Below are 13,804 nucleotides of genomic sequence, written 5' to 3' on the forward strand. Positions count from 1 at the left end.
ATAACCAAACCAACTTTGAAAAAGAAAAGTAAAGCTGGAAGTATCACAGTCCCAGACTTCAAGTAATATTACAAAGCTGTAATGATCAAAACAGTATGGTACTCATACTAAAATAGACACATAGATGAATGGAACAGAATAGAAAACCCAGAAATAAACACACAACTATTAGGTCAATTAATCTTCAACAAAGCAGGAAAGAACATCCAATGGGAAAAAGACAGCCTCTTCAACAAATACTATTGGAAAACCAGAGAGCTACATGCCAAAGAATGAAACTGGACCACTTTCTTTCACCATACACAAAAATAAACTCAAAATGGATAAAGACCTAAATGTCGGACCTGAAACCATAAAACTCCTTGAAGAGATCACAGGCAGTAATTTCTGACATTGGCTGAAGAAACATTTTTCTAATATGTCTCCTGAGGCAAGAGAAACAAAAGCAAAAATAAACTATTGGGACTACATTAAAATTAAAAACTTCTGCACAGCAAAGGAAACAAAAAACTAAAAGGGAATCTATGAAATGGGAGAAGATATTTGCAAATGACATATCTGATAAAGGGCTACTATCCAAAATGTAAAAAGAACTGATACAATTCAACACCCAAAAAACAATTAACCCAATTTAAAAATGGACAGAGGACAGACAGAACAGACATTTTTCCAAAGAAGACCTCCAGATGCCAACAGACACATGGAAAGATGCTCAACACCACTCATCATCAGGAAAATACAAATCAAAACCACAATGAGATACCACCTCACACCTGTCAGAATGGCTAAAATAAAAAACACAAGAAATGACAAGTGTGGAGAAAAATGAACCCTCATGCACTGTTGGGGGGAATGCAAACTGGTGCGGCCACTGCGGAAAACAGTATGGAGGTTACTGAAAAAATTAAAAATAGAACTACCCTATGATTCTGTAATTACACTACTGGGTATTTACCCAAAGAACACAAAAACACTCATTCAAAGGGATTCATACACCCTTTTTTATTGCAGCATTATTTACAACAGCCAATAGAAAACCTCAGACTCCCTCACAGACCTTGTGGTTACTAACTGATCCTGGGAATTCTAGGACGAAACTAGACAGACAGCATCTTAAATACTTGGGTTACTTATTATGTAAAATAACTCTGGGTCTAGTAAACTTGGAACTTCGCAATGCCATCAAGGCCGCTCTCCCAATCCTAATGAATCACCAGATACACAGAGCCTGGGGCTTCAGGGAGGATGCAGATATCACCAGCACGGGTTCTTTTAACTTTCCTTCCTTCTCCCAAAGAACTGTAGCCATTCTCCAGTCATGGATCTGGGAAAGGCTAACACTTCTAAGGGACACCAGAGCAGTGACTATGCGCTAATGCTCACACTTTGCAAGCCAGGATGTCACTATGGTCTGTCATCACGGGCCCCCAGACACACCTCATGCCATTTCCCTGGTGTCTGAGTGTACCCCTAGGAGGTCAGCCTCAGTAATGTGAGCTAGAAATTAGTTCCCGACCATGGAATAGAGTGTGGAAGCAATGAATCTTTAAGCTCCTCGTCCCTACAAAGATTTTAAATCCAAACCAATACTACGGATGAGCAAGCTGGACTATTGATAAAACTGAGCATCCCTCAACAATAAAGAACAAACTACAAGGGCGCCTGGGGGGCTCAGTCAGTTAAGAGCATCCGACTCCCCCTCAGGTCATGATCCTGTGGTTCGTGGGTTCGAGCCCCACATCAGGCTCTGTGCTGACAGCTCAGAACCTGGAGCTGCTTCAGATTCTGTCTCCCTCTCTCTCTGCCCCTTCCCTGCTCATATTCTGTCTCTCTCTCTCTCTGCCCCTTCCCTGCTCATATTCTGTCTCTCAATGATAAATAAATGTTAAAAAAAAAAATGTTTTAAAGAATTAACTACAAATACATGCAAAAAAAAAAAAAAAAAGGAAGAAGCCAGACACAGAAGAGTAGCTGTGTGATTTCATTTCATTCAGCTCCTGGGTTTTGAAGCATGAGCAGGCACTTTGCGGCAATTATTTTCATCTTGAGAAAATTATCTCGGCTTGCTATGGACCCTCAGAGATGAACACCTGGGTTACCCAAGCAGAAGACCCCACCAAATGTCCAGGGGAGTGTGGAATGGGTGGCAAGAAAAGGGGGAGCCCCAGAGCCCCAGCCACCAACCTGCACTGGCCCCAGGCCATTCCCACTCATGTTCCTTTCCCGTCTCTGGTGTGCATTTTATGGATTTCAGCTCGTTTCACAGTGCCATCCTGTCACCCACTTCCGAACACAGTTGTGCTACTTAATGACACGTGCGCTGGGACTGCAGATCACGGAGCGCACCCAGACCGCCCTACGGAGGGCCAGGAGCTCCCCCAGGAGGCCTCCCCACTGGGAACTGCGACTGTAGACAGCGGGGCGTTGCGCTGGCCAGGAGGCCCTGCTGTATCCCGTGCGCCTGAACAGGAAGGCACTTGTGAGCAGGTGCCCAGAATGGAAGTGTGATTTTTTCAAGGGAAGTTGCCCAACATCTGAGTTTCCTACACTTGGCTGAGTTTTGGTGGAAGATGCTGTCAGTATTAGTTTCCTGTGGCTGTTACAACAGGAATCACACAAACTTTGGGGCTTAAAACAGCACAAGTTCATTCTCTCAGTTCTGGAGGCCAGCAGTCCACAGCTTCACTGGCATCAGTGACGGTCTCGTGGGGTCACGCTCTCTCTGAAGCCTCAGCGGGAGGACTCGTGCGTGCCTCCTCCCGCTTCTGGGAGCTGTCTGCAGTCCGAGGCTGCGGCCACATCCCTCCAGTCTCCACCTTGTGGTCACTCTGCTTTCTGTGCATGTGACAAATCAGCCCCCAGCTCCCTGATAAGGGCCCTTGTGATGGCATCAGGGCCCACTCGGTAAACCAGGATAACCTCCCCCAACCCAAGATCACGTCTGCTAAATCTACTTTGCCACATAAGGTAATGTTGACAGGTTCCAGGGATTATAACAAATACATTTATTTAATATACAGATATGCAGACATATATATTTGTTTATTTAAGTAACCTCTACACCCATCATGGGGCTCGAACACATGACCCCAAGATCAAAAGTGCATGCTCCACCAACTGAGCCAGCCAGGCGCACCTAATAAATATTCTGGGGGGCCATTACCCAGGCCACCACACGGCCCCTCAGTGAGCATGAATCCCACATGCTATGTTTATCCCAGAAGTTTACTTTTATCTTGTAAAATGATCTACCCAACAACGGTCTTTTGGCAAGTCAGGGGGGAATGTGTATTCGAATGGAAGCTATTATCCCTAAAACTCATTCTTCTCCACAAGGAGAACAAGACCAACCACTTAGTGAATGTTAAGTCCACGTTGGGGGTGGTCAGCGGGGGCTGCTGCGCAGACAAATGTGCTTGGTGTGTGATCATCAAGCCTGCGCCAGACATCACCCGAGAGCCTCATCTACCAAAGTCAGAGCAGGACCCAGCCGGCGCTGCCACGGCGCCTCCCGGGCCTGGCGGAGACCTCGCCCTGTGGGCCTCATGCAAGGGGTGGAAGGGCCGGCTGAGGGCAGAGGGGCATCGAGGCCCTTTCTGGCGGCCAGTTGGTGATAACACACAGGGGCAGCCCTGAGGTCTGATACTCACTGGGGACCACCATGGAGCTGGGGTAAAGGCGGCCTCAGCTGTTCCATTGTGCGAATTGATTTATGGGCAAGAATTGGAAGCCTGACTCATGTCTGTCCTTTGTATGCGTGTCCTCGCCACACCCATCTGTCTGTCTGGGAGGCGGGAGATTCAGAACCCTTTTGAAACCATTCTGCACGAGCTTCTCAAATACATTTGTTACAATGCTGTGTCACCAAAGGAGCCTCATGTGCCGAGTGACAGAGGCTGAAGAGATGTCCCCAAGGGACATAGGACTCCCTGTCAGATGCTGGTGCCAGGAATCTAGAAAAATGTAAATCAGGAAATTTCCCTCCCTCGAAAAAAACACCACAAAATGGCTGCAACATGACAGAAAAGCCACCTGTTATAATACGTTAGCAGCAGAATTAAGACATCTCTGCAACATCCTTTATTTTAGAAAGAAGTGTGGTTCAGTCACGAGTTAGCTATAAAAGATGCTGGAACACCCATGAGAACGGGTCTGAGAGAGGCGGCCACAGAGGCCTCGGGAAGCATGTGCTCCGGGACACGTGCACCGGACGTGCTCCACGTGCGCCAGGTGGGCTGAGCCCTAGCCCGCCACGCACAGCCACTCTGCTCCAGCACAGGGAATGAGAGGCCTTCACCCAGCTGACACTAGGCGTGACCCACTGTCCAAAGCCAATGCCATGTGCCCTGCCCTCAGTTCTCAGTTCTCGTTCAAAGAACAAACCACCAGTTAGCCATCAGTGGTCCCAAGGGGGCACTGCATTTTACATGGAAATTTTCAAAATAAACAAGGTAGGGGGCGCCTGGGTGGCTCAGTCGGTTAAGCGTCCGACTTTCGCTTAGGTCATGATCTCGCGGTTCGTGGGTTCAAGCCCCGCGTCGGGCTCTGTGCTGACTGCCAGCTCAGAGCCTGGAGCCTGTTTCAGTCTGTGACTCCCTCTCTCTCTGACCCTCCCCTGCTCACGCTGTCTCTCTCAGAAAATAAATAAAACATTAAAAAAAAAACTTATAAAACAAATTTTAAAAATAAATAAATAAACAAGGTGGTATAGCCTTCCTCCTTGTCTTCTCATTATTCAATTCTGAGGGTTACCTCAAGAAATAGTTCTTACCTTAGAAACAATTTATAGTTTAAATGTTTTGTGTTAGGACAGCTCCTAAAGTCACCCTTCTCCACAGCTCTGCAGGTAGCAACGGGGTGACTAGTCTGCTAGAGACGGTCCCATAACAAGGGCCTTGTTTCTAAGGCGGGCAGGGACTGCTGGGTGATGGCACTAGACAGGCCTCAGTTAGTGGGAGCCCCCGGTGTTGGGCCCACATGGGGCCCCCTTCCCTGCCCTGTGGCTGGTTTTCATGCCACCGAGATAGCACTGCATGGCTGATGAATGATGTGGTGGCACCAACCATGACCAACTTGGTCACGTCATACCTCTGTCGTTTGGTGCCTCATCCCTGGAGGGCGCTTTTGTTCGGCTTGTGCTATGGAACCTTCCTGTTGTAAATGGGTGGTACAGGGCTCTGTGTTGGATTTTTAACACATGGCGTTAAGACTTGTATACCTTTGGGATACCTGGGTGGCTCAGTCAGTTTAGTGTCAGACTTCAGTTCAGGTCATGATCTCACCGTGCGTGAGTTCGAGCCCTGTGTCAGGCCCTGTGCTGACAGCTCAGAGCCCAGAGCCTGCTTCAGATTCTGTGTGTCCTTCTTTCTCAGTCCCTCCTCTGCTCACACTCTGTCTCTCTCTCAAAAAGAAGTTAAACATTAAAAAAATTTTTTTAAAGATTAAAAAAAAGACTTGTTGGGCCACTCATGTCCATGCTCACACCTCTACCCTAGGCTTGCTTGTCCCCAGTCTGGCCTCTGACCAGCTGGCCACCTTCCAGCTCTGTCCATGGAAACATAGCTCCATCTGAGGTCTTGGCCTTACAGTAAGTACCGCACCTGGAGGAGGCCACCCATCTGCGTAGACTACCACCCCTGCTGGGCCTTCCACGGTGACTTTCACCGGCTGCTAGACTGCCAAGCCCTGGGGACTCAGCATGTATTGAATGTAGATGGCCAGGTGCACCAGCAGAAGCTGTGTCCTCCAGCCCTCTGTCCAAGGCTAGCCGGGGTGGGGCACAAATGCTGCCCTGTCCACGTTTTGCCTGAACCTTCTGACCCAGGACACGAGCTCAGGCCACTCACTGGCCATGAGGAACCCAGACCAGTGTGTATGAACAACAGGGACCACCCAGGACTGCCTCACAATCCGGAGCACACATTAAAACCCCCATGTGCAGCCATTTCTTGCTCACACGGCCTGATTCAGCATGATGCCCTAGCGTTGTGGGCAGGGTGGCCTCCAGTAAGGTGTCCGGAGAGCAGGATTTCCTTGGACTGTGACAGAAAGTGTGAAAATTAACATGAGTTTGGGGGGAAACTATATAGATTGTTTTTCATTTTATATGAATGCAAAGTGTCCCTAATATTCTTTTCCAAGGATGGAAAGATGTTTGCGCATTCAGAAACCACCCCCTCCAAGTCTGAGGCCATGTTGGTCTAAGTAAGCAGAGGTGCCATGTCTGCTAACAGCTGGGGTGGCAGCATCCACCCTCGTCCTCCAGGCTGCACTTGGCTTTGTGGGAGCCAAGCCATGAGCTGAAGGGAAGGAGATGGCTCCACCCATCTAGCATCCTCAGGTCTTCCCTGGGGCACCTGTTTCCATCACTCCTGTTGGATGTGATGTCATGCTTCACTCGATGGCTCAGGGGGGCGGGGCTGTTTCTGAGGCCTCCATGTGGCCTTCTGCACAACCATGTATGTCCGCACAGGCCAGCGGTCCAGGATCCATTTACTACCTGGAGCCCAGGGCCATCCCACACTCATGTCAGTTCACATCCAGGGTCTTTACAATGTTCAGGGATCACCTCTTCCCAGGGCTCCAGGATTTCTGGTCACGGGCCCCTTCAGGTAAGAATTAAGTACACGTCCTTCCTTTTGAGGAACAGGCCTCTTGGTTACTCACAGCTCAGGTCTGGAACCGGACAAAAGAATGAGAATTCTCACTGGGGCCACTTGACTTCCTTGGATGATAGAGACTGACCAGTTGCCTTGCTGCCCACCTACCATGTGACCCTGCATCCCAGGACCCTCTCTGACTCTGCTGGGCTGGAACAAGACCTCTGGCTTTCCTTCTTTATGATTACTGCCTCCACCCACCTGATGCTCGCTTCCCCCCAGCTGGTCCTGTTGTTCAGGGCCCTGTAATCTCACGGCTGTCAAAGAGCCTAGTTCTGTAAGGGCCCATCCCACCATCAGCCTGTCCCCAGAATAGACATCTGGCTTCAGTGAACAGTGTCCTCCCGTGGAACACAGCTCCGCAGTGGGTTTTCTGCCCTTATGTAGTGCCCGAACCAGCGCACGCACCTCTCAAAGCCTCCAGCGCCCGCACCAGCGCACGCACCTCTCTGAGCCTCCGGCGCCCGCACCAGCGCACGCACCTCTCTGAGCCTCCGGCGCCCGCACCAGCGCACACACCTCTGAGCCTCCTTCCACGGTTTGGAAAGTGGTTCTTGGAACTTCACTTCGTGGGGCCATCATTTCTTCCTCGCTTCTGGGCGTTGGCCTGGTGGAGGGTTCACAGGTGGGGAGATCCTTGTCTGAGTGCTCCCAAGCTGAAAACACATCCTTTGCCAAAGATGTGTATGCTCTCTTTTCCTTATATCTGACTGCATAATTTTTGTTAAATATTGAATACAAAAGAATATAACATGTATAAGCTTATAAACAGTAAAATGAGCACATAAATACCTGTTTCCAGTTTATTTCTATTGTTACCTCTGAAGAATCTCACACACTCTCCCACGTTTCCCTCTCATACTGTGTTCTAAATTTTGTTATATTTTCTTGCTTATTGATATATCATCAATATATATTAATAATAGTATATGAGATGTTATGTGAGCGTAAGCAATATAGTTTGTTTTACATGGTTTTAAACTTTCCAGAGTGAAATCACACTGTTATTCTGTGACTTACTCTTTCCCTCAACACCATGCGCCCGAGATGCCGCCCACCGCGCCCTTGAGCAGAGGCAACAGCTGCCCCACCCCTGGGAGGGAGTCAGCGCTACCTCCACCCGCTGCTGCAGACACTGGCGCTCCGAGGGCCCTTGTGCTTATGCACAGGAACTTCTCCAGGGTGTGTGCCCAGAGGAGGATTTTATGAACTATTTTGGCCCAATAAAAACTGATTTATGTTTTCTCACAAATTGGATTATTTCTCCCATCAAGACTGACATGAGAAAAACCTGACTATTCTGAAAACTCACATATATTTAAAAAACTAATTAAACTCTTCCCACAAAGAAAACACCAAGCTCAAACAGATTGAGTTGAGTGTTACAACAAATCCAAGGAATTATTTCTAATCTTACACAAACTCTTCCAGAAATATAGAAAGACAGAACATTCCTCAATTCATTTTTTTAAAGGATTTTTAAGTAATCTCCCCCAATGCGGGGCCCAAACTCAACCCCGAGATCAAGAGTCACATGCTCCACCAACTGAGCCAGCCAGGCGCACCTCAGCTCATTTCTTAATCCTAAAACAAACACAGGCAAGGGCAAAAAAGAGAAAAAAAATCACGTTCACCAATAAAGAATATGTGTTACTTGGCAAAGACGTCTAGAAAGTCCTATGTCCAAAATTAGCTAAAATAAGCACTCCTACCTCTCATTTCTCAACTATCCCTCAGAAAACCCTTACCCTGACTGCTTGTAACTGTGGTTAGCAGTCCATTTCTGGACCTTCTTCGAGAAACAGAGGCAGCGAACTTGTTCTTTACCTTTTAGCTGGGGCAGAGGACACAAGTGAGCAACTGAAGATGGTCTCCTGTCCCACTGTCACAACGCAGGAATTGTGACTAACCGGGAGATAGACACACAGACCTGGCCCTCTGCTGACACCATGTCAGCTCTCAGAGAGAAAAGATAACAATGATTCACCTTCAGGCTGAAGGACTCGGTCCTCCGTCACTCATATTTTGAGCCAGCGGCCCGTCTTGACAGCCAGCAAAGCAGCATCAAGACAAGGAGAGGCGGCGGCTACAGGACCCCACGTGGCTCCTGCCCCCACACCTGGCACGGCCACTGCCTCTTAGCACCTTCTACTCTTGCAAAATTCAACCCTTGTCTTTAAAGGGGAAAACGCATACTAAGATTTTTAAATAAAGTACACAAACAGATGTTGTCATTGCTTTTATTAGTCATATTCTCAAGCAATATTATATATATATATATATATATATATATATATAAAAGTCATTTTCAAAACAACCAAGTTTGCTAGAAAAGTGTCTTTTTTTTTTCCTTTGAGCCACGGGATTCCACATCACTGATACCTAGAGTCCTTTATGTTAAATATATTATTTATGCAGCCACCAGGCAAAAACCTAAGAACCTTTGAAAATCCTACTTACAACTCCCCAAATAAGTCCCACCCCTATGACACAAATTATCAACATTAGAAACACTAGGAAAATACACATTCAGTTCACGAAGTCCTTTTCCTCTGTTCTCACCCGACCAAAGATGTTAGGTTGGTTATGAATTCAGAAGTGCCCCCAAAGTTCTCGATGATGATTCATAGAGAAACCTGAAATGAAACACAAAGAAATATAATTAACAACAGAAATCAACAACCAAAATACCCGAACATACATTTTCACAAAATAAAACTAGAAATGGTTTGCAACCGAATATACCCTCAGAGAGAGAGAGAGCTGAAACATATCAGTAACTTTCACCACCTGCTTCTCATGTAAAACAGAGCAAGAATCCCCATCTGGAGGAATCAGCACTTAAAGCCATCATCACTGCTCCCACAGCCAGCAGCAGTTCAGAACCCAATGAAATGTGCTCACCAGGCCAAGTTTTCTACAGGTGAACTCTCATGTACTCAGAAGTACTCTCATTTGTGAGGACCTAAACCACTACTTGGACCCACAGCAGACTCATAAACATGTCAAGTGCATTTCACAATCATGGGCTTTATTTCCTTCCACAAAAGCACAAGATAAATGAACACTATTTACCCCAAGACTTGCTCTTATAATAATAACACTTAGACCAAATCACCCTTAGACCCAGCTCACTTCCCCATGCCCTCCCTTATATGCTCCTCTCCAGCCCACAGCTCCAGATTTGGGCTGACCCCACTCAAGACACACCCCCAAGCCTTGCAAGGATCCACTTCACCTGGGGAGCCTCACTGGGAAGACCTCACACATGTACGCTCCCTTCCTCCTTCACCACCTGATAACCTTGAGGGTCCCAAGCACTAGCCTCAGAGGGTATGCGGGCCCCAGACATAAGTACCAACCATTAGCCTCAGTGACATTTCAGCTGATTCATTGTTCAGCTAGTGTCTGCCTGTGTCCTACTCTTTATGGAGACTAACCAACCACATGGTCTAGAATAGCCCTCTCCAGTATCAGTACAAACAGGCACATAACTAAATTTTCTAGTTGCCTCATTAAAAGAGATCAAAAGAATAAGGTAAAATTCATCTTAATATATTTTATTTAACTCAAGGAGTTAAAAGGAAGGGGGTGCCTGGCTGGCTCAGTCAGCAGAGCATCCGACTCTTGATCCCAGGGTTGTGGGTTCAAGTCCCATGTTGGGTATGAAGCCTATGTAAACAAACACACACACACACACACACACACACACACACACTTTATAATGTTTTTTTCCACACCATTTTCAGAACCTGGGGTGTACTTTGTATTTCAGGACCATATCTCAAATCAGACTCGCCACATCTCATGTGTTCAATTTCCACATGTAACAAAGTAGTCAGTGCAAGGGCAGCATAAACCTAGAGAAATTCTGAGGTTTTTCTCTTTACCCTGGAATTCACTAATTTTATTCACAGACTTACTTAGGTGGGATTTTTTTTTTCATCAATTCCATCCAGAATTTAGTGAAAGAAACAAAAAAAGAATCTTTAAAATTACACATTTCTCCCACTGAGAAATTTTCTATTGTTTATTGAATTACTGCTTTTCTTGGGTCTTACTTCTCATCTGTCTTCACCCCATGACTCATCTTCATCAGTATCTAGTCTTTGTTCTGAGATATTCCTCCAACATGATCTTTTTTTTTTTTTTAATAATTTTTTTTTAATGTTTTATTTATTTCTAGGAGAGAGAGAGAGAGACAGCGTAAGCAGGGAAGGGTCAGAGAGAGAGGGAATCACAGACTGAAACAGGCTCCAGGCTCTGAGCTGGCAGTCAGCACAGAGCCCGACGCGGGGCTCGAACCCACGAACCGCGAGATCATGACCTAAGCGAAAGTAGGACGCTTAACCGACTAAGCCACCCAGGCGCCCCTCCAACATGATCTTTTAATATGTATTTATTTTGGGGAGAGCACAAGCAGGGGAGGGGCAGAGAGAGGGGGACAGAGGGTTGAAGTGGGCTCTGTACTGACAGCAGCAAGCCCAATGTGGGGGCTCGAACTCCTGAACCGTGAGATCATGACCTGAGCTGAAGTCAGACGCTCAACCGACGGAGCCACCCGGGAGCCCCCTGACGTCATCTTTTAGACTGTCTGAATCTGAGTCTCAACAGTGATATCTCTACAGCGTCAGGGACACTCTAAATGTAGAGTTTTCAGTTGTTGATCTTCCTTTTGGGGTATAACTAAATTTTTCTTTGAAGCCTCTTGTTATTAATTGGCTGGTTGGCCCACCACTACGACTTGAGTAATGGCTGTTCTGATGGTTTCTCGGTCCTGGGCTACCCTACACGACGGTGTCCGATAGCCACCGCAGATAGATACGAGACGGTGATACAGGCCTTTGGAGGTGTCCATCACAGCAGCAAGTTGGAAGGAATGGTGGCAAGCCTTGGCCAAATTACCTGCCTGGCCCAAGGTTCTCGTGTGTGTGCCCGCCCACTGAATTCCCACAGCCTTTACACATGTCAGAAGCTGAGTCTTCACAACCCTGTCCACTAGCAGGCCCCACTGCCTACAGCAGGTTGTGTTCACATGCTAAAGAAAGTCCAATGTGACCACAGCCACAGGAGGGACTGACAAAATCAATTTTCTGAGAAAAACAATTAATAAGATAAACAAAGCCTGTTTTTATTTATGTATAGTTTTAAATTATCTACACCAAGGTCCACTGGGTATTACTGATGATGGTAAAAGTATGCTTTTAAATAAACTATAAAAAGCATCCAGCCCCAAAATCATTTTTAAGAGTATTAAAATTTCATGCAGGAGAATAAAATTATATTACTCATCAATACTTGGTAACAAAAAGAGGTGATTTTTTTGAGGGAGTACTCCTTTCCTTCAAGGTCTAATAATAATGTTTCATGTTGGGGACTACATGTAACACTATCACAGCTGCCTACATATGGCATAATTAATATGGTAAGTAACTTGCTTATAATTACAATTCATTTATTCAGTGGGAAAAATTCATGATATAACCTGAATCATAAGAAATATTTATACTTCTAGGGGGCGCCTGGGTGGCTTAGTCGGTTGAGCGTCCAACTTTCACTTAGGTCATGATCTCGCGGTTCGTGGGTTCGAGCCCCGCGTCGGGCTCTGTGCTGACTGCCAGCTCAGAGCCTGGAGCCTGTTTCAGTCTGTGACTCCTCTCTCTCTGACCTTCCCCTGCTCACCCTGTCTGTCTGTCTGTCTGTCTGTCTCTCTCTCTCTCTCTCCTAGAAATAAATAAAACATTAAAAAAAAAATATTTATACTTCTAAAATTTCTAATTATAAATTTATTGCTATTTCACACTATTCATGAAAGTAATAAATATAACATACTCACTCGGCCAGCGCACTGACAAATTCCTTCTGAGAGAATACGTACAATTAATAGGATGCTACTCTGGGGAAGTAGGTGCAGTGCAATGAGAAACGTTTTTTACTTAGCACCCAACAGACCAGGTAACAAAATACTAACACTGCTAGAGAGAAAAGTAGTACAATCGCTAAGAAAACATTCACTTCTGAATTATGTCCCATTGCTTAAATTATTAACTGGACCAACGGTTTCCATCAGAGTCTTAAAGATACTGACTTATATTAATGTATCTATCCCAACATCAAATCAGTAATATTTTCAAATTTAGTCTTAAATCTTGTCTATTTTCCATTAAACTGATTTCATTTTTTTACTTTTTATTTATTTTTTTTAATATTTTTATTTATTTCTAGGAGAGAGAGAGAGAGAGACAGCGTGAGCAGGGGAGGATCAGAGAGAGAGGGAGATACAGACTCTGAAACAGGCTCCAGGCTCTGAGCTTGCAGTCAGCACAGAGCCCGACGCGGGGCTCGAACCCACGAACCGCGAGATCATGACCTAAGTGAAAGTCGGACGCTTAACCGACTAAGCCACCCAGGCGCCCCGATTTTTTTACTTTTTAAAAGCGTCTTTATTTATTTATTTATTTACTCCACAAGTTAGGGAAGACACAGAATCCAAAGCAGGCTCCAGCTCTGAGCTGTCAGCACAGAGCCCAATGCAAGGCTCAAACCCACAGACTGTGAGATCATGACCTGAGCTGAAGTCAGACGCTTAACCGACTGAGCCACCTAGGTGCCCCTAGATGCTGGCTTTTCTACACTGTATTTCTTGCATATTTAAGAAATCCAAGTTTCATAGTCCATACCTATTTTTTTTTTTTAGGATGTTTCCTCCTTAATTGGAAGAATTCTGCCATCAGTGTATCAGTTATGAATACCCTTTACTTTCCACAATGTAAATTTTGAATTTCTAAGCCCTTTTTTCTCTCAATATAACTAACATGACCCAAGTAGTCACCTTAAAACCTTGTGCAAGTAAAAATTAAAGAAATTTCTAGGGGAGCCTGGATGGCTCAGTTGGTTGAGCATCTGACTTTGGATTAGGTCATGATCTTGAGCCTTGTATGGGGCTCTGTGCTGACAGCTTGAGGCCTGGAGCTTGCTCTGAATTCTGTGTCTCCCTCTCTCTCTGCCCCTCACCTGCTTGCACTCTGTTTCTCTCTCAAAAATAAACATTAAAAAAAAAAAAAAAAGAAAGCAAAGAAATTTCTAAGAAGGGTTAAATATCTCTATTTCCTTACATCTTCCAAATAGTACATATAGAACATTCC

The 13,804-nt window shown here is 45.8% G+C and overlaps 1 protein-coding gene across 5 annotated transcripts in view; it reads right to left on the bottom strand.

Annotated features, from left to right (window-relative positions):
- Window positions 1-8,883: 8,883 nt before the first annotated feature.
- Window positions 8,884-13,804, bottom strand: part of NCAPG2 (non-SMC condensin II complex subunit G2) — a 68,656-nt gene continuing 63,735 nt past the window's right edge. For all 5 annotated transcript variants that reach the window (XM_039255868.1, XM_039255869.1, XM_039255871.1 and 2 more), the window contains exon 30: window positions 8,884-9,295. In XM_039255868.1, the coding sequence (XP_039111799.1) occupies window positions 9,244-9,295 (52 nt within the window). In that variant the 3' untranslated portion in view covers window positions 8,884-9,243. The remainder of the gene's footprint in view (window positions 9,296-13,804) is intronic.

The sequence above is a fragment of the Hyaena hyaena genome, unplaced genomic scaffold (genome assembly GCF_003009895.1).
Source record: "Hyaena hyaena isolate Hyena2069 unplaced genomic scaffold, ASM300989v1 scaffold_548, whole genome shotgun sequence".
Classification (NCBI taxonomy): Eukaryota; Metazoa; Chordata; class Mammalia; order Carnivora; family Hyaenidae; genus Hyaena; species Hyaena hyaena.